Source organism: Ovis aries, chromosome 2, assembly GCF_016772045.2.
Source record: "Ovis aries strain OAR_USU_Benz2616 breed Rambouillet chromosome 2, ARS-UI_Ramb_v3.0, whole genome shotgun sequence".
In the NCBI taxonomy this organism is placed as follows: domain Eukaryota; kingdom Metazoa; phylum Chordata; class Mammalia; order Artiodactyla; family Bovidae; genus Ovis; species Ovis aries.
Window position 1 is genome coordinate 64,678,940 of NC_056055.1, and position 27,071 is coordinate 64,706,010.

The 27,071-nt window shown below is 36.8% G+C and overlaps 1 protein-coding gene across 3 annotated transcripts in view; it reads right to left on the bottom strand.

Annotated features, from left to right (window-relative positions):
- The window catches only part of C2H9orf85 (chromosome 2 C9orf85 homolog), a 74,090-nt gene that overhangs the window by 23,004 nt on the left and 24,015 nt on the right, over nucleotides 1–27,071 (bottom strand). For all 3 annotated transcript variants that reach the window (XR_009599225.1, XR_009599224.1, XM_004004307.6), the window contains exon 2: nucleotides 19,328–19,434. Coding sequence is in view for 1 of the 3 variants with exons in the window: in XM_004004307.6 (XP_004004356.2) it covers nucleotides 19,328–19,434 (107 nt within the window). In the remaining 2 variants the exon portion in view is untranslated. The remainder of the gene's footprint in view (nucleotides 1–19,327; nucleotides 19,435–27,071) is intronic.

Here is a 27,071-nt window from a genome sequence, read left to right on the forward strand (position 1 = left end):
CTTTTGATCTGTGGTGTTGGAGAAGACTCTTGAGAGTCCCTTGGACTGCAAGGAGATCTAACCAGTCCATCCTAAAGGAGATCAGTCCTGGGTGTTCATTGGAGGGACAGATGTTGAAGCTGAAACTCCATTACTTTGGCCACCTGATGTGGAGAGCTGACTCATTTGAAAAGACCCTGATGTTGGGAAAGATTGAGGGCAGCAGGAGAAGGGGACAAGAGAGGATGAGACGGCTGGATGGCATCACCAACTCAATGGACACGGGTTTGGGTGGACTCCGGGAGTTGGTGATGCCAGGGAGGCCTGGCATGCTGTGGTTCATGGGGTTGCTAGGAGTCAGACACGACTGAGTGACTGAACTGAACTACTAACATTTAAAAGATAGTACTAACTGTATACAACTGCTTCCAGAAAACAAAATAGAAGCAATCCGCAACTCACTTGATGAGACCCTAACATCAAGATAACGAAAAAATTTCAGACTATTGGTAATAAAAATGGGTCTGAAACTGAGTTAGCAAATCAAATCTAGCAATATGTAAAAAGGATACAGTCATGATCAAGTGGGGTTTATCCAAGTGCATAAAGGTTGATTTTATATTAAAATCAATAAATGTTACCTCATCAAATCAATGTTCTGAAAGAAAACCCACATGACTATCTAAATGGATGCAGAAAAAGTATCTGATAAAACTTAATTGAAGCTTTCAAACTGTGGTGCTGGAAAAGACTCTATAGAGTCCATTGGACAGCAAGGAGATCAAACCAATCAATCCTAAAGGAAATCAACCCTGAATATTCATTGGAAGGACTGATGCTGAAGCTGAAGCTCCAATAATTTGGCCTTCTGATGAGAAGAGTCAACTCATTGGAAAAGACCCTGTTGCTGGGAAAGACTGAAGGCAGGAGGAGATTGGAAAGCAAGAAATAAAACTGTCCTCATTTTTTATCACTTAAAAAAATGTATTTATTTATTTTTTGGCCATGCCATGCAGCTTGTAGGATCTTAGCTCCTTGACCAGGGATTGAACCCAGGCCATGCCAGTGAAAGTGCCAAGTCCAGACCACCAGACCATCAGGGAATTTTCATGTCTTCATTTTTTTTTTTTTAAATCACTGTCTATGTAGGAAAATCTCACAGAATATACCAAAAAAGTATTAGAAATAAAATTGACAAGCTGATTCTAAAGTTACAAGAAAAAACAAAGGAAAAATATTAGCAGAAACAATTTTGAAAAAAGAAAAAGAAGGTGGGAACACTCAAGACTGGATTTCAAGATTTAACTTATAGCTGTAGTAATCAAGGTAGTGTGGTACTGATGAAAAATAGACACACAGGTTATTAGTGGGACAGAACAGATTCTAACATATATAATCAACTGATTTTCAACATAGTACAAAGGGAATTCAATGGAGATAGGAGAGACTTTTAAACAAATGACCACAGAGCAGTTGAATATATATAAAATTAACAGAAAATGGGCCATAAACATAATATAAAACCAAGAATTACATAATTTCTAGAAGAAAACACAATAAAAAAAAAAGTATTGTGACCCTAACCAAAGATTTTTTACCTACAAGAAAATAATAATTAATAAATCCTGATAAATGGAACAGATCTTTACCAAAATAAAACATTTCTCCACTTTAAGATACTCTTAAGTGGATAAAACATAAGTTAGAATTTGGCAGAAAATATTTGTAAAACCCATATCTGATAAATGATTTGTACCTACAATATATAAGAATTCTCAAAATTCAGTAATAAGTGAAACAAAACAACTTAATCAAAACATGAGCTAAATATATGTATAGAAAAAAAGATAAGGATGCAAAATGAGCACAGGAATAGATGATTAGCATCACTGGTGATCAAAAAATGCAAATTAAAATCAAAATGAGATAGTGCTATTCACACTTATGGTTCAAAAAGAACAAAACAAGACTTTACGGGGGAAACATCTGGAGCTCTCACACACTGCTATTGAGAATGCAAATGATACAGCCACTATGGAAAACAGTTAGACAATTTATTCTAAACATATCCTTAACATAAACCCAGTGAGCTTACTACCAGATATTTACTCAAGAGAAATGAGACCATGCATTCACACAAAACCCTGCATATGAATGTTTATGGCAGGATAGTTCACAATCACCAAAAACTAGCAAAACCTAAATGACCATGAGCAAGGGGACAGACGAACAACTCTGATACATCCTGAAGGAATACTACTTAGCAATAAAAAGACCCAACCACTGATTTACACAGCAATGTGGATGAATCTCAAATCCACTATGTTAAGTTAAAGAAGTCAGCATCAAAGACCATATACTATGTGATTCCTATATATGACATTCTGCAAGAAGGCAAAAGCATGGGGAGAGAAAACAGATCAGTGTTTGCCAGGACCTGGGAGTGAGGTAGCAGGATACCAAGTGGCATAAAGGAATGCTTGGGGGTGACAGAACTGTCTTGTATCTTAACTGTGATGTCAGTCTCACAAATGTATTCATTTGTCAAAACTTACAAAACTGTTGTTAAAACAAAACAACTGGCCCCCATATAGACTTAGTTAGGCTAAGCCCCAAATCATCAAAAGTCGAAGTGTTAGTCACTCAGTCGTGTCCGACTATTTGCAACCCCATGACTGGGGCCCACCAGGCTCCTCTGTCCATGGGATTCTCTAGGCAAGAATGATGGTGTGAGTTGCCATTTCCTTCTCCAAGGGATCTTCCTGACCCAGGGATCAAACCTGGTCTCCTATACTGCAGGCAGATTCTTAACCATTTGAGCCACCAGGGAAGCCCCCCAAATCATCAAACTGAGACTTAATTTCAGTTTTGGCTCTCCCAGAAATGTAATTTTAAACCAATCCTGAATACATGCTCAGTCATATCTGACTCTGTGAACCCATGGATCACCAGGCTCCTCTGTACACGGCATTGTCCAGGTAAGAACACTTGAGTGTACTGCCATCTCCTCTTCCAAGGGATCTTTCCTATGCAGGGATCCAACGCATGTCCCCTGAGTAGGCTGCACTGGTAGGAAAATTGTCTGCCACTGCAGCCACCTGGGGAAGCCCCTTAAATCAATCATAAATTGTCTGATCAGCACAAGCTAGGTACTCAGCCTGATAAGACCCCTGTTATTCCCTAAAGAAAAGTGACTCTGCAATAACCAACCTGCTTTTCTGTCTAGTGTGACTTTCTTGTTACCATTCCTTTCTACCTACAAAAGTCTTTCATTTTCTACAGTTCCTCACAGATCCTTTCCATCTTCTAAGTGAGACAAAGTCAATCAAATCTTTAAAAGTCACTCAGTTGAATTTTGTTTTTTAACACTGTTTATTATAACATGTATATTTTACTGCATGTTAGAGCTCTGGGGAATATAAATTAGAATTAAAAAGTCTTCACAATCAAAGTGAAAATAGTTTTGAAAATTGTTTGCTAAATTATTTGATATGCTTGTGTTTTGACTTTCCAAACAGCTTTACTTAATTACTTTGAAATAAAAGTTAGATTAAAATTTCATGCTATTACAATACATACAAAGTCCTACCAACACAAATGGACTAGAAAAAAAAATCTCAGTATTTTTTGGCTTCAATTTTTTAAAGTTTTTAAAATAATTTTAAAGAAACTGTTTTGGTTAGGTTCTTCTGAGGCTTCAAAGAAATTCATTTCTATGAATATGCTGTTTTATAACAGGGACTCCTGGGGTAAACTAATCCTTAAGTATTCAAATTGCTAATTCAAGGATAAAACTGTATTTATAGAACTGTTAATGTTAAAATTTACATGTAAAATAGGCTCAAAAATGGGATATCCTGTTTTGGAATCCAGAGTCAAAAGAGAGCAGACTCTACACTCTCTGGCCCATCTAATCCTCAAGACAGTGACTTTTGGCACTGGCTCAAACACTGGCATAGCTTATTAAAATGCAGATCCTTCTGCTACACCCATTATTTACATAATCAGAATCTTGGGGATGGGTCCCAAGAATCTGTCCGTTAACAAACTCCTCAAGAAATTCTTATGCACCTAAGCACTTGAGAACTCTTGAACCACATCAAAGTACTACTGCCTAGACAGGGGAATTTTCCAATATCCCCAAAGCTGGTTGAAAAGACAAGGAATTTTGTTGCTGTAAGCAATTACGCTCTTTTAAATATAAATCCACTCGGAAAAATAGGTTGTTAGGCTAGTGAATATAAATCTACCTATCTTATACAGAAATACACACATAGACACATTTTTAAAATGTTTCCTTTTCATAAATGTGAAATGTTTGTGTAAAGGTAAATTATATACATTTTTTATATGTTTACAACCTTCAAGTTACTCAATCAGAGACGAGATCTTTGTGCCCCTTTGCTTTCAAACCTCTTAACCTAGGCTTTATGTCTTCATGGGGAGTAGAGAGAAGATGTGAAAGTAATTTGAGTTTCAGCTTTTTTCTTCTTCTACGTCACATTTGTCCAGCCTAAGAATCTTGATCTTAAGCACAAGATGGTTTAGAAATTATTTTAATGATAAAAGATATACATTCCAAGTTGCCATAGAACTTGTGCAGTATCTTGAAACATCTTTAAAAACACCTGTAATTTAGATAATCACTCCTATTTTTTCCTACAAAACGAGTAGTAAGGAAAAACTTGAAATTGACCTAAATATAAATTTTACCTAATTTCCCCTGAAAATAGCTATATTTTGAATATTTTATGAGTTCATTACTAAGAGAACTGCAGAGATGTTAAAATAATGGTGGCTTGGTCTTCTTTTCATATTTTCATGGACTAAAATTCCCAGAAACAATAAATCTTGTCCATGCATACACCACAACTAACCATTTTAGTGGAACCTGGTCAAATAAAACCACAGGTTACTCCTATGAACCACTCCTATGAACCACTAACTGATAGGGCCCATGTGGGGTCTCACTGATAAGATGTCTCATTATGTTGACCTTGCAAACTAAGAATAAAATCACAGTGATCCTTGAGTTTGACCAAATTGCTCAAATGACATTCTGTTTTCCCACTGGCGCGCCTATCTTCTCAAAGCTGTGAGACCACCAGATTCCAGACCTCCGGCTACAGGACTCAACTACAAGCTAAAAATTAACCATCCCTTCAGAGAATTTTTCATTGGTGGGGTATAAGAAGGACCCCATAAGAAAGGAAGGACAATGGTTCTCCTTAAGGGCCAGTCACCCTGGCCCTTAGAAAGAAGATAAAAGAAAATAAAAGCTAAAAAATGTTTACTATCCATTTCAGGGTAAAATTTAAGAGATAAAATTTTATTTTCAAGATCACTGTAAATACTAGAAATTATTATGTATTTTGATTTGGGAAGCAAGAGAACTAGATCTAGTCTAGCTTTGACATACCCTTGCCATATAATCACTGAAAGTCACTTTAACTTCTTTGAGTCTCATTTTTAATAATAGTTACTAAAAGTGCTGAAACTTGGCAAGAACAAAGATAGCAGCACCAAACTGTATTAGTAATTACTATATTTGTCACCTCCACAAACCCACAACTAACAAAAATAAAAAACCCACACTTTTAAATGACATCCTTCCAGTATCAACACAACATTTTAAACTGCATAATACACCACAGCCACATTTGGAAGATCTGTATAATTAAATGAATTAGTATTTTCCAAACTAGCAAAATGCATGATGTTACAAAACCATGCATGGGTGAAAGATCAACTGCGAGACACACCAGTGGATTTTAGTATAAGAAGTGTTTACTGATATGGTTTCAGATTCTACACTGCACCAAAGATGAATTCCTATAATCATCTGGAAAGGGTTATTAATATTTACTTCCATTCAGTTCAGTTCAGTCACTCAGTCGTGTCCGACTCTTTCTGACCGTGTGAATCGCAGCACGCCAGGCCTCCCTGTCCATCACCAACTCCTGGATTTACCCAAACTCATATGCATCAAGTTGGTGATGCCATCCAGCCATCTCATCCTTTGTCGTCCCCTTCTCCTCCTGCCCCCATCCCTCCCAGCATCAGGGTCTTTTCCAATGAATCGACTCTTTGCATGAGGTGGCCAAAGTATTGGAGTTTCAGCCTCAGCATCAATCCTTCCAATGAACACCCAGGACTGGTCTCCTTTAGGATGGACTGGTTGGATCTCCTTGCAGTCCAAGGGACTCTCAAGAGTCTTCTCCAACACCACACTTCAAAAGCATCAATTCTTCGGCACTCAGCTTTCTTCACAATCCAACTCTCACATCTGTACATGACCACTGGAAAAACCACAGCCTCGACTAGACAGACCTTTGGTGGCAAAGTAATATCTCTGCTTTTTAATATGCTATCTAGGTTGGTCATAACTTTCCTTCCAAGGAGTAAGCATCTTTTAATTTCATGGCTGCAATCACCATCTGCACTGATTTTGGAGACCAAAAAAATTAAGTCTGACACTGTTTCCCCATCTATTTGCCATGAAGTGATGGGACCAGATACCATGATCTTAGTTTTCTGAATGTTGAGCTTTAAGCCAACTTTTTCATTCTCCTCTTTTACTTTCATTGATATTTACTTACACTATTTTAAAAATGTACTGCTTCATTTTCCTTCTACTAGTCAGACACTAATGAAATTCATAAATATATAAAACAATGCCACTTGTCTCACTAATATTTTTGTTTCAAAAGTTATTTTTCATAAAAAATTATTAGTATTAAATGTGGTGACCCAAGGACAAAATAGCAGATAAAACCAAGAAGGGTCTTGGAATGCAGGAACAGAAAAACCAGACCCTTTTCATCCTTCCCTCCCCCATGTTGTAATTATTAAGAGATTTCAGGTCCTTCTGAGCAGTATAACCTGTCTCCCCTCCTAACCCACAGAGGCTTCCCCTTCTTCCCGCACCCAGTATATACGCCTCATCCAATCAGCAAATAACCTGCAAGACCCCTAGCCCACTCCCCGAACCATGGGTATAAAAGTGGACTAAGGACCACTGTTCACCATTCTCCCTTGAGCTGGCCTGCTGTTCTAACAGTGTCTCCCATTCTAATGAACTTTATTTCCCTCTCATTCTGTCTCATGTCTGGAAATTCTTTTCCAACCTGCACTAGGAACATGACATTAACCTTTAATGGTTGCTTATATTCACATTCTTTATAAAATAATTATTTTCAAGTCTCAGTTTTCATATCTAAAACAATAAATATCATTATATCTAATAAATACCATTAGATATAATGCATAAAAGCTGACATAAATCAAGCTATCTGGGTCCTCAGTAATTTTTAACAATATAAAGAAAGAGGTCCTGAGAACAAAAGCTTTGAGAACCACTGATCTAGACAATAAACATCAATTGGAAAAGAACTGATCTGATATTTTTAGTATTTCTGGAATAAACTTTCTGCCACAACTTTTCTGGTATTGCCTTCATTTCCTGGTCTTATCATTACACTTTAACCTTTATGATAATTCAGCTCCACTTACAATACTCTCACATGAGATGACTAGGTACTTTCGTAAACAGTGAGCTGTGCTACTCCACCCTTCGTGGACAAATAATAGAAACTCACAATGACGATCAAGACTATCCCCAAGAAAAAGAAATGCAAAAAGGCAAAATGGTTGCCTAAGGAGGCCTCACAAATAACAGAGAAAAGAGAAGCTAAAGGCAAAGAAGAAAAGGAAAGATACACCCATTTGAATGCAGAGTTCCAAAGAATCGCAAGGAGAGATAAGAATGCCTTCCTCAGTGATCGATGCAAACAGAGAAAAACAACAGAATGGGAAAGACTAGAGATCTCTTCAAGAAAATTAGAGATACCAAGGGAACATTTCATGCAAAGATGGGCTTGACAAAGGACAGAAATGGTATGGACCTAACAGAAGCAGAAGATATTAAGAAGAGATGGCAAGAATACACAGAAGAACTATACAAAAAAGACCTTCATGACCCAGATAACCACAATGGCGTGATCACTCACCTAGAGCCAGACATCCTGGAATGTGTGGTCAAGTGGGCCTTAGGAAGCACCACTACGAACAGAGCTGTTGGAGGTGATGGGATTCCGTTGAGCTATTTCAAATCCTAAAAGATGATGCTGTGAAAGTGCTACACTCAATATGTCAACAAATTTGGAAAACTCTGCAGTGGCCACAGGACTGGAAAGGGTCAGTTTTCATTCCAATCCTAAAGAAAGGCAATGCCAAAGAATGCTCAAACTACCACACAATCGCACTCACCTCACACACTGGTAAAGTAATGCTCAAAACTCTCCAAGCCAGACTTCAACAGTACATGAACCGTGAACTTTCAGATGTTCAAGCTGGTTTTAGAAAAGGCAGGGGAACCAGAGATCAAATTGGGAACATCCAGGGGTCATCGAGAAAGCAAGAGAGTTTCAGAAAAATATCTACTTCTGCTTTATTGATTATGCCAAAGCCTTTGACTGTGTGGATCACAACAAACTGGAAAATTGTTCAAGCGATGGGAATACCAGGCCACCTGATTTGCCTCCTGAGAAATATGTATGCAGGTCAGTAAGCAACAGTTAGAACTGGACATGGAACAACAGACTGGTTCCAAATAGGAAAGGCTGTATATACAGCTGTATATACATCAAGGCTGTATACTGTCACCCTGCTTATTTAACTTATATGCAGAGTACATCATGAGAAATGGCCGGCTGGATGAAGCACATGCTGGAATCAAGATTACCAGGAGAAAGATCAAGAATCTCAGATATGCTGATGACACCATCCTTATGGCAGAAAGCAAAGAAGAACTAAAGAGCCTCTTGATGAAAGTGCAAAAGGCAAGTGAAAAAGCTGGCTTAAAACTCAATATTCAGAAAATGAAGATCATGTCATCCGGTCCCATCACTTCAAGGCAAATAGATGGGCAGACAATGGAAACAGTGAGAGACTTTATTTTTTTAGGGATTCAAAATCACTGCAGATGGTGACTGCAGCCATGAAATTAAAAGACGCTTGCTCTTTGGAAGAAAATCTATGACCAACCTAGACAGCATATTAAAAAGCAGAGACATTACTTTGCCAACAAAGGTCCATCTTCAAAGCTATTGTTTTTCCAGTAGTCACGTACAGATGTAAGAATTGGACTATGAAGAAAGCTGAGCACCAAAGAATTGATGCTTTTGAACTGTGCTGTTGGAGAAGACTTGAGAATCCCTTGGACTGCAAGAAGATCTAACCTGTCCATACTAAAGGAAATCAGTCCTGCTTATTCATTGGAAGAACTAATGCTGAAGCTAAAACTCCAATACTCTGGCTTCCTGATGCGAAGAACTGACTCATTGGAAAAGACTCTGATGCTGGGAAAGATTAAAAGCAGGAGGAGAAGGGGATGACAGAGGATGACATGCTTGGATGGCATCACCAACACAATGGACCTGAGTTTGAGTAGGCTCCAGGAGTTGGTAATGGACAGGGAAGCCTGGCATGCTGCAGTCCATGGGGTCACAAGGAGTCGGACCCGACTGAGCATCTGAACTGAACCGAACCCTGACAGAGATCTATAAAGTGAAAGTTCCTATAGTGGCTCTAAGTAATCTGTGCTAACATAAAAAGAACCTGAAACCATATTAAGGAATTACATCATGTGCTACTTAAGAAATGTTTTTAAGGAAACAATGTCTACAGATTTCAAGAACTTGGAATAGAAGGAGTTTAATTCTCTTCACAGTTAATGTATTTGAAATAAGTGGAGATATTTTATTACTTCCTGTTGCAGTGGATTTGACTTAGACTAATTCTTAAAAGAGTACAAAATCTTCACCTCCGGCCAATAGTAGTTTAGAAAAAAGAGAAAATGGAAATTACTTCTCAAAACTATTACTTGGAGCAGGCAATTTAAAATCAAAGCTTGCTGTATCAATCAATATTAATGTCAAAAAGTAGGCTTTTTGCACAGGTGCACGAGTGATGACAGTACTAAAAGCTCTCCTTAATAAGAAGGACTAAAACTTAATGGCTTTAGTCTAATGGACTAAAGACCTGGGCAGTAATAAAGCCAGGGTTTACAGTCACTGTACTATGATATGACGTAGAATGGCCTGTGACTAAAATTCCACTCTAGGACATTTTAATACTCTTGGAATGTGGTGACACAACTCTCAAATTACTGATTAACCAAACTATTATAAGAGCCTCAAACTATTATAAGCAATGCTGGAGCTGACGAGCTAAAACAAAGAGGTTAAACTCACACTCTGTATGTGTGTGTGTACATACATAAATACTACATATAGTCTGTATATATATATATATAAACACACACACACACACACACATATACACATATGTATATAATTCCTTGTCATACACTGGTATATATGGAGGGATTGATCATCTTGTTCACTCGTTAAGTTGTGTCTGACTCTTTGCAACCCCACGAACTGCAGCACACCAGACTTTCCTGTCACCATCTTCCGGAGTTTGCTCAAACTCATGTCCATTGAGTTGGTGATGCTATTCAACCATCTCACACTCTGTTGCCCCCTTCTCCTGCCTTCAGTCTTTCTCAGTATCAAGGTTTTTTCCAATCAGTCGGTTCTTCGCACCAGGTAGCCAAATACTGGAGTTTCAGTTTCAGCATCATTCCTTCCAATGAATACTCAGGGTTGATTTCCTTTAGGATTGACTGGTTTGATCTCCTTGCTGTCCAAGGGACTCTCAAGAGTCTTCTCCAGCACCATAATTCGAAAGCATCAATTCTTTGGCACTCAGCCTTCTTTACAGTCTAACTGTCACATACATACATGACTACTGGAAAAACCATAGCTTTGACTACAGAGACCTTTGTCGGCAAAGTGATGTCTCTGCTTTTCAATAAGCTGTCTAGGTTTGTCACAGCTTCTCTTCCAAGGAGCATGCACCTTTTAATTTCATGGCTGCAGTCAACATCTGCAGTGATTTTGGAGCCCAAGAAAATAAAATCTCCCACTGTTTCCATTTTTACCCCTTCTATTTGCCATGAAGTGATGGGACCAGATGCCATGATCTTAGCTTTCTGAATGTTGAGTTTTAAGCCAGCTTTTTCACTCTCCTCTTTTACCCTCATCAAGAGGCTCTTTAGATCCTCTTCACTGTCTGCCATTAGAGTGATACCATCTGCATATCTCAAGTTGTTGATATTTCTCCCAGCAATCTTGATTCTTGCTTGTTATTTTCATCCAGCCCAGCATTTCACATGATGTACTCTGCATATAAGTTAAATAAGCAGGCTGACAATATACAGACTTGATATAATACTTTCCCAATTTTGAACCAGTCTGTTGTTCCATATCTGGTTCTGTTACTTCTTAATCTGCATATAGGTTTCTCAGGAGGCAGGTTAGGTGGTCTGATATTCTTATCTCTTTACGAATTTTCCACAGTTTGCTGTGATCTGCAGTCACAGGCTTTGGTGTAGTCAATGAAGCAGAAGTAGAGGATCATCTCGTAGCATATAACAATGTTTATTTTTATTAAAAAATCAAAGAAATACTAATCAACACACTTTTTAAGGCTAGAAATCCAACAACTAAACCAAAATCCTATCTTCTCTTCATTAAATGTATATGCAAAGCAGATCTTCTTTTGACAGGCAAAATAGAGCAAATGAATGAACAAATGGCCACTTATGTAGACTCCAAAACAAGACATATAGACAGTTCGTAAGTATCTGCATGTCCATCAAAGAGAACAGGGGGTTCTTGTCCATTTTCCCTCCATTCCCTGGTGCCTTCCTCATAGTGTTTCCAGTAAACACTGTTTACAGCTGCTGCTGCTGCGTGGCTTCAGTCGTGTCCGACTCTGTGCGACCCCACAGATGGCAGTCCACAAGCCTCCTCCGTCCCTGGGATTCTCCAGGCAAGAACACTGGAGTGGGTTGCCATTTCCTTCTCCAATGCATGAAAGTGAAAAGTGAAGGTGAAGTCGCTCAGTCCTGTCAGACTCTTCGCGACCCCATGAACTGCAGCCTACCAGGCTCCTCCGTCCATGGGATTTTCCAGGCAAGAGTACTGGAGTGGGGTGCCATTTTCTTCTCCGCTGTTCACAGCACCCACTACCTTTTCCAGATTTCTCTCTCCTGTTTTCATTTTATTACTCCTCAGCAGTCTTAACTTGCATCCTTTGGGTCTCTGTCTTTTACTTACACCTACACCTGCAATCTTTCGATGAGTTATCTGTGGGCCCATTTCCCCTAACAGGTTGGGAATTTCTTAGTATCAGAGAGTCATTTTGGTATTTTCTATAATACATAACACAGTGTCTTATACAGTGAAGTTGCTATTCAAAATAACTGCAAACTGAACCAAATTTCTTGTCTGTTATCCTAGCAATCCCACTTCTTTGTCAGAAAAGAACTATGCTTGCAGTAATATCCTTCATCATTACCATGGACTCTTCCTCAAGAGAATTTTGTTTCTAACACACACAAATGTGTGTGTGTGCTCAGTTGCTCAACCGAATCCAACTCTTTGCAACCTCACAGACTGCCAGACTCCTCTGTCCATGGGATTTCCCAGGCAAGAATCCTGGAGTGGGTCTTGCCATTTCCTTCTCCGGGGGATTTTCCAAACAAAGGGATCAAACCCACATCTCCTGTGTCTCCTGCATGGGCAGGTGGATTCTTTACCACTGAGCCACCGGGGAAGCCCCAAAGTAACATACAAATTTTACTAAATTATCTTTCAAATCCATGGCAGGTTTATTGGCTTTTGGAGGTTAAATAAGGAAAATCTGATTATACAATCAGATTGTGGCTCCTGGGCTCTAGAGCACTTGGGCTTCAGTTGTTGAGGCACCTGGACTCGGCAGCTACAGTTCCCAGGATTTAAAGCACAGGCTCAGTAGCTGTGGGGATCCTCCCCAACCAGGGATCGAACCTGTGTCTCCTGCATTGGCAGGTGGATTCTTTACCGCTGAGCCACCAAGGAAGCCCCTGAATCTATTTCTTCCTTGCATGCATTATACCTTTATGCCAATGATGGCTCAGAGACTTGTCAAAGGTTTATTTTAATAACAGAAGCTATGCTTCTGGAATAGAAAGAACTGATAAATGTGCTCAGTTTTATAATACATCAAGAGAGGCAAGGCAAAATGTTTTAAAACTTGTGGATTGTAGAATCAGCCACCTAAATAATGGATCTTCACTCAGATACTATAAATTCAGATTATATGGAGGAATAAGGGCTCAATTTGGACTGACCACTGCATACTGCAAACATTATTTTTCAGGTACCTTATGGTGAACTAAATAATATGCTCAGTTCCTAAGCGCTGAAAGCAAGTACAACTTGGGATACTTACAAATGGAATCTATCTATCTAAAATATGCTTATAACTGGTTAAAGGAGATTCATGTTATGGCATTTGCTCAATGAAAAAATGCAAGTAATAAATGCCAGCTGATGGACAAATATAATAATTCAGCACCAAAGAATGAGTGCTAGGTACTGTCATGATTTAACCATTAGCTAGTGGATATACCTGGTGCTTTCTTTTTGCATTAATTTGCTTTCTTTGGAAAATGAGGGCAGTGGTACTCTTTAAGAGTACAATACTTCTTCCCTTTGAAAATAAAGAAGTTAATACTGTATAGCACAGGGAACTCTACTTAGTGTTAAGCGGCAGCCTGGAACAGACAGGAATTTGAACAGATGCATTTATATGTATGGCTGAGTCCTTTTACTGTCCACCTGAAACTATTACAACACTGTTAACTGGCCATGCTCCAATGTGACATCAAACAGTAAACATATAAACCTTAGCTCCCTGCTACTGGAGACCCAACTCTTCCCCCACAAGGGCCTTGAAATATTTATGTGAAGCAAGCCTTTTGAAAACACTATTTTATTCATCTGGAGCAAGGGAATAATAGAGGTGAGACAGAGGACAATGCATTTATTTAATGCAATGAAGTATGAGGAAATAAGGGCTGTACCAGGGCAGTCTGTGGAGATAAAAATTAAGAGGCAATACACTTCAAAATTATCATGTAAGGAGTACAATTGCTGAAAGTGAGGACCAGGAAGAGCGACTCTGTAGCAGTGTTTTTAGGCATAAAGTACTCACATGCCCTGAAACTACTTGTCCAGACATCCCCACAGCAATGTGGTTCTAAGATATGTTATACCAGTTCTCCTCTTTACTTGAAATATTTTTAGGATGAAATCTACTTTCAATCAACACTCTTCTTATGGCCTATAAGGTCTTGACTCCCCTCTCTTCATTCAGGACAGTTCCACTTTGGCCTATCATATTCTATAGACTCTGGGGTAAGTTTTTGTTTTATTCAAAAATTCTACAGCTGAAAAGTTTGAAAATCACTGAACTAAAATACACATGAGGTTTCAGTGGCTCAGCCCTGTAAGTATCCATCTATTTTGTATACAACAACCAAGACACTATTGACATGTCAGGCTGGATGTATCTTTGTTATGGGGCTGTCCCGTACACTGGAGGATGCTAAGCCTACACCTGGCCTCTACCTATTACATACCTGTAGCATCCCTCACAGATGGTCTGGGCATGACAACCAAAAGCATCTACAGACCTCGCCTAAGGTTCCCTGGGAGGCAAAACCCGCCCCTCCCAGACTCTAGTCTGCTTGTGGCCTGCTGCTACTTTATACTGGCTTCTCCTTTCTCTTCTGACACCAGGACAATGTTAAACATGAGCCAATACTACACAAACTGGCGATTTGTTTTTTAAAGGGCAAAAAGAGAAAAGAAAGCAGGCTAGAGATTTTAACACAAATGTGGGTATTAGCGTGCCACATTTTGAAATTAACAGGAGAAAAATGTTGCTTGGTTACCTGAAACACAAGGCATAAGAAGTTTCTAGGTAACAGCATAGGCATTTCAGGACCTCAAAGTAAAATCTATTGTCTATGGATACATGTTATTTCAAAAAAAAAAAAAAAGGCAGGGCTATATATGTTGGACTCAGAAGTTGGAAATTTCCATAAACAACACAGATGACTTCTATTAAATTTAATATTAAGCTCTGATGAAGAGGGAAAAAGGACTTTTTAAGTGAATAATAAAATACTGAGAATTCACTATGGGAGAGTAAAAACATGGGGCTTTGAAATAGGACAATTTGCATCTGAATCTTAACTCCATCTGCTTTACTTTCTTATCTTGGGTAGACATTTAATCCCTCTGAGCCCAGAATGAAAAAAAGAAAGGAGTATATGTAAGAGTTCATTTCCTTACATTGCTTGAGAAACAAAGGCAGTTTTTAATCATCTGTATTTCTAGTACCTGGAAAATAATATAAATGTCTATAAATGAGTTTTAAGTGAAGAATATCAAGACTCTACAAATCACTTTACATTTTTAAGATTTCTTGCTTTTCCAGTAACTTTTAGCTCTACATCTAAAATTATTTACAGTGTTCATGAATGGCTTGGGACTGACCAGGAATGGTAACAAATGGTTTTAATTTATCTTTGGGTTTTTATTTTCCAAAAGTTAAAAACGGGGCACTTGAAAAATGAGGGGGTTTTTTTGTTTGTTTTTTCCTGGCCTTGCCTTGCAGCTCACAAGATCTTAATTCCTTAACCAGGGATTGAATCCATGCCCTGGGCAGGGAAAGTGCACAATTCTAACCAATGGACCACCAGGGAATTCCTCTTGAAAAATGAGGTTTTATACAAAAAAGATTTAGTCCTGTTCTGAACCACAATTCTTACATCTAATAGTAATCTTAATGATTATACTATTCAGGTGTCAAGGTAGAAGTCTGTCGCAGCACCACAACAGCCCTCCACCAGGGAGTAGCAATTTCTTGCTTTAAAATCCAAAGATATGAGCCAAAATGATAGGGAAATCTTGGTACAACTACGCTGACTTCTGATTAAGGGGCAGAGTGTAAAACAAGGATGGCAATTCATCTTATTGCTTTTACAGAGATAAGAAGCTATAAAAAACTAAACATTATCTTTATAAGCCTTTCACTTTATTTCTAGAAAGACCTAAAGCTTTGTATACTCAATGACATTTAAAATTATCCTATCAAAGGGTAGTATTGTATCAGTATCCCATTGTTCACACATTACTAATAGGGGACAGGCATTTTATCCCCTTCCCCTCAATAGCCATCCTCCCATCTCTCTAGCAAATACACAGTTTTCAACTCTTTCCTCTTTTAACTCAAGTTCAGACATCTATTCAGATGGTCCAGGGTTGTTCCCAGTAACTGGGAGAAACCGTCATAAAGAAAATGCTTATACAAATCCTGCAGCCCATCACCTTACTGAAGGTGAAAGAGAAACAGGAAAATATTTCCTGCCACTTACAAACGCCACACAACTTTTGCTTCCCATGAATGAAACAAAGAAGCTTGAGGAGTTTAGATAGCAAACTCTTTTTTTTTTCTTGAATCTAACGTTTGATATCAGATCTCGTAGACAATGGATATTTGCTAGAGGTGCAGAGTTTTTGATGATTCACATGCCAAACAAATGGGAGAAAATGCTTTAATTTTCCCAATATTCAGAATATTACTTCATTCTAAAAGAATTGTTACTTATAAACAGCACTTTCTCCTCCTACATTTTATGTTCTGCTGAACGTTTCTTCATGTACCTCATTGGGTTACATAATCTGTGGTACGAGACAGACAAGCGAAACAATGCTCAACATTTTAACTGAATGTAATATTCAGGGTGCTGGAAAAGGAATCTTTACACAAAGACACATCTAGTGTCAAAGTAAACTTCCTACACAAATCTTAACAAAGGCCAAATTTAATTTATAAGTGATTAGATTGAATAAAACATTTAAAATTTCAAATAAATTATGCTACTTTAATAGGTGATTTATACTCTTCAGAACACTCTCAATCTGGGTTTGGAGTTTGAAAGCTAGGCTTTCTAAAATGCCTAATGTAATCTAGAATTCTAATGTCATATGAATTTCATGATACTCTAGGCCAGGCAAGTGGACTTCCTAGATAACATGTTCAGACCTTGTCTTAACTAGCAGTTTCTTAGTCTCTCAGGAGCTCTATCACTGTTTCGAATTAGTTTGGGCTTCTTTATTCCTAGAGGTCTTCCTTCCAGCTTAAAGTCTTATTACCTGTACTTTGGTATTTGTACAGCATTGTATCTCCTTTATTCTGCACTCACTGTTAGCTACTCTATGGCTGACTTCATCTGCTTCACGGTGATACAGAACAGCAGCTCCTCTCTAGCTCTCATCTCGAAGGCCTCTGAGTTACATAGTACCAGTACTAGCAGCATCACCATGAGCTGCCCTAACTTCAGTGACTCCAAGACAGGACGGAGCTGCTGACCTTTGGGTCCATGTGTCTACATTCAATCATTCTTAGGTTGCTGTAAGTTCTCCAGAATTAAACATAAACTTGCTACTAATACTGTTTCCTTTTACTTTTATTTTTAACTGAGTCTTTATATTTGAATAAAATATTTGTTTTTCTAGGATTTATAGTATGCAAATTCTTCTGGAGCCATAAAAATATTAAGACCATAAGCAATACACAAAAAGAGTGAAAATTCAAGAGCTATGTATCACTCAGTTCAGAAATTCTACAGCAAGTTATACCATCTGGAAAATGTATAATTGATATGACCTTTCACATGTTGGCACATTCAATGAAGATAAACATAAAGGACGCAGCACAAATTAAAGAGATTAAAATACAGATAATGCATAAGGAACAAATATTTTTCAATGATTTCCTTTGTTATAACGTGACTCTATTACAACTCTATGGCTATATAAATACTTATTACCTATATTTCAAATTCTTTTAGGAAATAGTACTACAAGAGAAAAAAAGGAGACTGGTGATGAAATCTCAAAATACCTTTGTGTTATAAAAAAATTTTTTTTAAAGACCTGTTGAAAATATTCAAAAAACTGCAAATTTCGTGTTAGGTCTATTAACTAAAACTACATGGTTAATTGTGAATCAGCATCTAATTTCGATTGCAGGGGACAGAGTTAATTTATTCATGGAAATCTAGCACTGAATAGTACAAACAGTTGCCAAATTTCCCTAATGCTAATTTGGGCCAATGAGCATAAATTTTAAATTTTCTTTAGATGTGTTTTCTTCGGGGAAGAAATGCTAGAGAGTACAAAGAAAAAGCCGGAAAACAGGAGAGAGAAAAACGTAGAGCTATTTTAAAAGGGGTCAGCTGTACCTAAAATAAATACTAAAAATTTGCTCGGAAAGAGCAATACAAAAATAAAAATTCTAAAAAGCTGAAGTTAGTCTATCCTTACTTGAGGTTTTTAACCATTCAGTATTAAAAAGAAGCATCTTGAGCAAACTAAATTGCCCAAATTAAAACATTCAAAGCTGTTGTTCTCAAATAAACAAATTACCCCATAGCTTGAGCTAAAAATCCACAAAAAAGTTGACATAAAATTTCAAAATAAATGAACAGCGAAGATTATAACATACTTATTTAGACTAACCTTCCAAACTTATTTAATTAACATTTCCTCACAAAAAGGAAGAGGGAATACATTTAAGGAAGATGTCAGTACTGAATAGCTAAAAGGAAAATAAAGCAACAATGAACAAATGCATTCAAATAGCTCCTATATAAATTATCAAATTAAAATTTATAATTGTCAAAACAATATCACACATACTGATGCTAATTCTTATATTTAAAATGATCAGTATTCTCTTTCAGGCAGCAATTACGCTCCAATATGGCCCTTACTCAGCTGAGCCAAAGGATGTGAGGAGGCAGCATCAGGATACACATAAAGCTGATAAAAGAGAATCCCAACATTACAGAGGAAGGTAAAGGACAGAAAAATGAGAAACAAAGTCCAGTGTCTTTTCATGTAGATGCAAAATTTCAAAGGAATGAAATTATAAGTTATCAATCTAGTGATTTACTCATGATACTCAATTTAAGCCGTTTCAGTAATCTTCATGGGTCCAATTAAAAGGTTAGATGCTTTTAAAGACCCCCTGTGGTAAAAATTATTTAATTTAGTAAATAAAACATCATTATCTTGTCATTGGGAGATAGAATTTTGTGCAAAATAAAAAACCCTAGTCTCATTTTTGAACAGGATGCTACAAAAATGGTGTATTATTTACTTAGGGAAGAAGGGGGAAAGGAATGAGGAATCTACCTTTTCAATCTATTTGCCTCACAAGCCAGGATGCAGCATGTAAGATGAAATTCTAGTTCACATGGAAGAATGGAAATTTTTTCTCTATTCCCCCTAATATTTATCTGGACACAATTTTGAAAATCAGGAAATGAAGTAATATGATACTGATATTACTGGTGGGGTAATTAGGGAACTTAACTTACCATTTTTTGGGCTTTGATAATGGTTTGTACTTGCTGTATTTTACACGCCATTCAAGAACTTCTTTACAACGCTGACATACTCCATCATGAAGTTTTGCATTAATTTTCTTAAAAAGAAACAGAAAAACAAATCGAGAATTTCACTAGTGAGTCAGCATTACAAACCTCAAACGGCATATGAGAAATTTAAGCTTTTTTTTAAACAGCAACCTAAATTTAACCTGCATAACATTTTACAGCGTACTATGTGTTTTTATGTACATCATCAATTTGGCTCTTTATGAAGGCAAAGATTCTTAACTCAGGATGTAGCTCAGAATCATCTAGGGAACTTTTAAATTTCCTGGCAGGAGTATTTTAAGCACATCATCCCCACTGATTCTGATGCATATTCATTTTACAATTCAAACTATGTAGTTAAGATATATGCACTTTACTGTATGTAAGCTACATCTCAAAAAAAGTAGAAGAAAATCCAATCATATTTTAAGCCTACTGTTTTGACAACTCAAGTCTTACTACTGAGAAATGAGAAATTAAACAGATTTTAGATAATCCTGAAATGTAGTCTGCAGGGGAGGGCAGAAACTAAGCAACTTGAGAAAGGAGAGCCAGGGAGAAGCAGCTGGAAGCAAGGAGATATTTAATTATTCAATTTAATCTTTCTGTATTCTCATGTAAAGATGTCTTAGGAAAGTTACCTTGATAACCTGGTTTCTTCAAAACAGAAGATAACTATGTGCATATAACTGGTAGAAAACGAGCTTTATGAGGAAAAAAATTTTTCCTTATAATATTCTTCTCAAAATGTGTTGGGAAATAAGAAGGAAGGAAAACTTTTAAATGTGTCATGTGTTCTCACAACAGCTTTGTATTTTGTAACAAGTTCACTTGACTCAAGACCTAGGCTACATATTTTCACTAAGTACTCTGAGAATTCTCTAACTTGTTTTGGTTGTGGAAGCCTGGTCTTTACATACTGTTGGAATAATGAATAAAGAATAGTTTAAGTTCTTGTTCTCTTTGCTTCTTTTCTTTCTTAAATTTTTTAAAAGGAGGAAAACAAAGCATCTCAAAAGATGCAGGTTCTTTGGAAGGTTATTTGAATACTGAGTTACAAGCACAATGTTTAGAAATCATCTGAAAGAAAAACTTCTGAACAGCACTTGATATTTTTTAATGCTCTAAATAAGAGGGTAAAATAATGACAAAACATTTATTCAAAGAGAAAATATTTCAAGGGTATTTTCAAAAAACCATAAATTGAGCTGTGAATACATTATGTTTGAATTTAATTCTGTGGTAAAAAACATATTCTATTACTTATGAATTGTGTATGGGTTTTCTTTTCTTCCTGATCTAGATGGAGAGTCCCTGGGAAAATAAATCCTGCATGCCATTATATCCCCTCTTTTCTGTGGCTCATTGTTGCCAGAAAGAAGGAAATCTGCCTAATACCAAATTCCTCTTCTTATCAACCTTGGCACCTAGTTATCGCACATAGGGTTTGCTAAGAAGTACCCAGAACTAAGGTTCACATTTCATCTTTTACTCTCACTGCCCTCTGTTGCCTAGAATATCTTACCAAAAGCACTGCTTATATTTCCTAACTCCAACAATAATAAAAAAATGAACTAATGACGATCTGTGATTAGAGTATGAATGTGATGTAAACTTTCTAGCTAGCATATTCTTAGAATGTACACCATTTCATTACCTGCAATTTTATTATATATAACACCTTTTACTTGTTAACTGGCGAGCATTATTTGGTTTCTCGCTTGCTTCGTATCCAGTTTCTGACCAGTTCATCTTGATTTACAAAGCTGTGCATAGTTTAGAAACTGGTTTCTTTAGGGTGGATCGACAGATCGACAGTATAACAAAACAGGTCTTTGTGGGAACTTGTCCTGTGAGTGACGTGTGAAGCGGTATAAACGGAGATGTTGTACAGCGTCCACGTGACCAGCAGGCACTACTACAAAATTAAACTTGATTTTTATGTGTTAAGAAATCATTGAGAAAAGAAATGAATGAATAAATGAGAATGAATAATACTTTCATTTAAAAATGCTACAGAAAGAAAACTGTACCTTGTTTTTGCTGTATTTTGGCAAACTAGAAAAAGTGAATTCCAGAGATGTAAGTGAGGAAAGCTTAATCCTAGTTTTAAGGAATCACTCTGCCTGGAGCAAAGGGGGTGGCTGCTGCTGCTGCTGCTGCTGCTGCTGCTGCTGCTGCTGCTGACAACCTTACATTACTCACAACTGTGTTTACAACTAACCCTGCCCATTTTGGCAATTCATTTTAGCATGTCCCTTACGGTAGAAAATAATAGGTTACTAAGGTTAAGATTTAAGCATGTTCAAATATAAAATCAAAACTTAGTTTTCTAAGTACAAAAGCCAAGATAATTTAGTTTAACAAGCTATTCTCAGATCTTTAAAAGAAAAAGATCACCAGTGGAAGATTCCACTGGACTTAAGAATCATAGGTAAAAAAAGAAAACCTTCTTTATCAATGAATACTTCTTTTACAGTTAGAATAAACATCATAAACTTATGTATCAGAGGACACTCCTACGTCATATATATACATAAAGTCCTAAAAACCGTCTTGGCCCTTATTAATTCAACCAACATATTTTATAGTGTTGTTTTAAACATTCTGCTGTCCAACAATGCATCAGTGGTAATATAAAACATTAATCACCAAAAAGAACTACGTGATGTGAAGACTTCAACTCCCAAGAAGGTAGCAAGAGCAAATTGTAAACATAACATCTGTATCAATATGCTGATGCTGAAGAATATTTTATAAAATATAAAGTATCATTTAATAGAAGGGAGGTACTATTGTGTATGAAGGGGAAGAATTCGAATATCATTCAAAAGCAACCAATATAATTTTCATTAGGATTTTTTGCACATCATAATCCTTTCAGAAATGCTATAGATAAAACAATGGCACATTTACTTCCCTTCATTAGTTGGAAAAAAAAGAAATTAAAAAATGAAATTCTCAAGAAAAATGCCAATTCTGACTGCAGCTGAATTTCCATTTCCATGGAACAGAATGACCTCGTTCTCTCCCCTGCCTTACACCAAAATAAGGTATTTTCTGCCAATATAGCTATGACCGTGTTACTCCATATTTAATTATACTTAAAAGTATACGTTTTTAAATTTTCTAGTAATACTCCTTTTATTCTAAATTTGGTTAGAGGATAAAGGATCTCTGAAATTAGGAGCAAGATATTATACGACTAATAATAATAAGTGTGAAAATCAGTATTTGGGGCTGTGACTTCCAAACCATTAGATGTATTTTCTTAAATGCTTTTAATATGGCTAGAATATTGTTGGACATAAAGTATCTTACTAAATAAATATAACCAAAAAATAGATGAGGGAATCAGATTAAGGGAAAAACTAGAGTTGGGAAGGAAAATCACAGAGCAGCCAGGAGTACAGCTGGGAAGTGCACCTGCTAGGTATAGGCCACAAGTGAGATGTGAGTTCTCTAGTAGCCAAAATAAATGTTCTGCTCACCAACCTGACTCAAGATCTGTAACATGCCAAAAATCCAGTTTATCAGAAGCAGCACATCTTTTCTTATTATTAAAACCTGAAGTTTCATTTTCCCAGAAACAATGCCATACGACATAGTAAACAATGCTCTCAAAACACATCCTTACACTACAAAGCATTTCACAGAGCTGTTTTCTATCCTAGTTCTCAAGTAGACAGTGTTACATAGTGCAGTCTAGTAAAAAGTTATTTTCAGGTGAAAGTGAAAGTGAAGTCACTCAGGCATGCCCAACTCTTTGGGACCCCATGGACTATATAGTCCATGGAATTCTCTAGGACAGAATACTGCCATGCGTAGCTGTTCCCTTCTCCAGGGGATCTTCCCAATCCAGGGATTGAACCCAGGTCTCCCACATTGCAGGTGGGTTCTTTACAAGTATTTTTCAGGTATGCAATGTAAATACAGATATCTGGATATTCATAAGATCTATAGAAACGAACTGCAAATCATAAGGCCATCTTCAAAGAATACGTCCTCTCAAACAAGTTCTAAAAACACTCATCTCTATTACAAAAAAATTCAAACATGCAGAAAAAATTCAAACAATACTAACGCAAAATCACATATGTTATCTAGAGACAACTGTTAACACTTTCCATCTTACCTATTCACTTTTCATGTGTTCAGTTCAGTTGCTCAGTCGTGTCCAACTCTTTGCGAACCCGTGAACCGCAGCACGCCAGGCCTCCCTGTCCATCACCAACTCCCGGAGTCCACCCAAACCCATGTTCATTGAGTCGGTGATTGCAAGTATCAAGATTCTTCACCTCTCAGTCATATATATCCTAGAAATAAGACTTTCTCCTACTTAACCACAATAGAGAAAACCACACCTCAGAAAAATGAAAAATCACTAATACCAATGAATGTAGCCAGTCTACATTGAAATTTCCTCAGTGATCCCTCACCGCCCTACACCCCAATCAGTACTCAAGTTTGGTTTGTTCTCTCTCTTTTGGTCTAACGGGATCTCCCTATTTTATCCTCTACACTGATTTTTTTTTCAATTATCTTTTTAAAAATTTGTATTGGAATATAGTTGACTTACAATGTTGTGTAAGCTTCAGGTTTACAGCAAAGTGAATCAGTTATACACTGATGTTTTTGAGAATACCAGGCATGTTATCTTCGGGAATACTCCACATTCTATGTTTGTCAGACTGTTTTATCTTGGTGTAATTTAACTCATTGCTTGCTTTATGTGTTTTTATTTTCATTATCTTAACAATGTTTTTCTAGGAGAAAACCTTTTCAATTTCAATGAAGGACAATTTTTTTTCTTTTTTTCTCTTATGGACAATGCTTTTAATGTCAAATCTAAAAGTCTTTGAAGAATCATGATTTTCATCTATGTTTTCTTCTGGAAGTTCAGTAATTTTTGGCTTTACATTTAGTCTATGATCTATTTTGAGTTCATTTTTATACATGGTACAAAATAGTGGTAGGAGGTTCTTTATAAAGTATCCATGGGTGTCCAATTTCTAGCATCACTGAATTGTATTTTTATCTTTGTCAAAAGTTAAATATGTGTGTCTATTTTGGGCTCAATATTCTATCATATTAATCTATGTTTTTCTTCAGTACTGCCCTGTCTAGATTACTGGACCTTTAAGGCCTTGAAATCAATGCTGTGCATCCCCTAAATTTATTCTTTTTCAAAACTATCTAGCTATTCTACTTCCTTTGCGTTACTGTATACATTTTAACACCAATTTGTTAATTTCAACAAAAACAAAAAATGCCTGTGATGATTGCACTTAGGATTATATTGAAACTATAAATAAATTTGGGGGAGAAGTGACATCTTAACAACAGTAAATATTCCAATCCATCAACAATGCATTCCTGGGATAAACCTCACTTGTCTGAGGTATATTATCCTTTTTATTTATTGGTGAATACAATATGCTAATTTTCCCTGAAGATTTTTGTTTATGTTCAATGAGGAATACTGGCCCACAGTTGTTTATTTTAATAATATCTTTGTCTGGCTTCAGTGTTTAGTTCAGTTGCTAGAGGATTCAGGTACAAGGGTTAAAGGGCCTTAAAATGTAAGTAAAGATTTTCTATATGTTAGAAGAACACTGGACTATTCAAAATCTTGTAGGGGCTTCCCTAATGGTCCAGTGGTTAAAAATATGCTTGCGAACACAAGGGGCACAGGTTCAAAACCTGGTCTGGGAGGATCCCACATGCCAAGAAGCAACAGAGCCCGTGCACCACAACTACCGGAGCCCACGAGCTGCAACCACCGAAGCCTGAGAACCCTACAGCCTATGCTCCCCAAGAGAGGCCACTGCAATGAGCCCACGAGCTGCAACCACCGAAGCCTGAGAACCCTACAGCCTACGCTTCCCAAGAGAGGCCACTGCAATGAGCCCACGAGCTGCAACCACTGAAGCCTGAGAACCCTACAGCCTATGCTCCCCAAGAGAGGCCACTGCAATGAGCCCACGCACCACAGCTACCGGAGCCCACGAGCTGCAACCACCAAAGCCTGAGAACCCTACAGCCTACGCTCCCCAAGAGAGGCCACTGCAATGAGCCCACGCACCACAACCAGAGAGGAGGCTCTGCTCCCCACATCTACAGAAAGCCCCCACCCTGAACCGGAGACCCAGCGCAGCCAGAAATAAAAAAACAAATCCTGTAGAATAAGCCCAAGTCCTTATTTTTAAATAATCGTAAGTACAATTATATGTTTAAAAGCGGTTTTTTTGGTCACAAACTGAGAAAAATTTCATCCTAACTAGATGAAATTAAATTACTTATACTTACACCTGGCCTTTGGTTTATTATATATTACATAACACTTTAGGAAATAGAATTTATCACTCAATAAATATGAATGGGGCAAGGGAAAAGACAAAGTTCAAATTTCACATAGAAATTTCTTGTTTTGTATTCTGTCCAGCAGTCTGTAAATTTTGTTCATCTCCTTACCACTTGGTTTTGCAACTAGTCTTTTCCCTTTAATACTTTTTTCCCATTGTGTACGAACAATGGTATACTCTATTATATAAATATCTTATGCCAAGAATTTATTACTTTCGTGGATGAAAAATAACTTTACTGATCAGTTTTAAGATTTAAAACTATATGAGCATCTATATATAAATATTCAATTATAGAAATTTTTATAAAAGTTAAAATGAGGATAAATCTTATCCCTCAGAGATTCTATAATTTTCAGCATTTCAAGTATATATATTTATAGAAATTTGTATTTTTATGTACATGGTGTTTTATAACTTCTCATCAATTTTTTTTCATATTAGTATATATACTTTTAAAACATATTTTTATTGACTGTATATTATATCCTTTCAGACTAACACTTTCACTTAACCTATTTTCTGATAGTTTGCTTATTTCCAACTTCTGACTGAATACATATGGTTTTCAATGTATTATAAATATCAGAAAACTTCTAATGAACATGCAAATTCTCATCACATTATATTTACACATAACAACTTCTGATCACATTTCAATATAAAAGTAAAAATAACAGGAATTTTACCAGAGGTGAAAACTCATGGTAAAGAATAACTGTCCCCTTCTTAAATTAAGTACGGTACATAATTATTTGGACATTAAAGCAAATACTTCCTAGTACTGTCAATAAAAATTTGCTTTGTTTTCTTATCCTGGCAGTTAAATTTTTAAAAAGAACAGGAGACACTGCCACTTTTCTTTTCAAAAAGGGAATTAAAAATCCTTCTTGTCAGGAATTCCCTGGTGGATCAGTGGTTAGGACTCAGCACTTTCACTGCCATGGGCCTGGGTTCAATCCCTGGTCAGGGACTAAGACCCCACAACTGTGTGGCTCAGGCAAGAAAGAAAAAAAAAAAAAAATCCCTGCTATAATCAACAATACCACAATTACCAGAGATAGAACACTACTTTATGATCCAAAATATTAATACTGACTTCTAGTCACTTAAAACTTTCAAACATACGAACTATTTCAGTGTGATAAGAAGCAATAGTTTGAATGTTTATTACTCTCAGAAATACCTTATTTGGACAAGTTACTGAGTCTTATTATTTTTATGTATTTTATTATTTCACAAAATGAGCTAGTCATATAAATAGACCAGAAATACTTTTTAAGTGAGTTCTAGGAATAAAATTCGTTTGTCATTTAAGG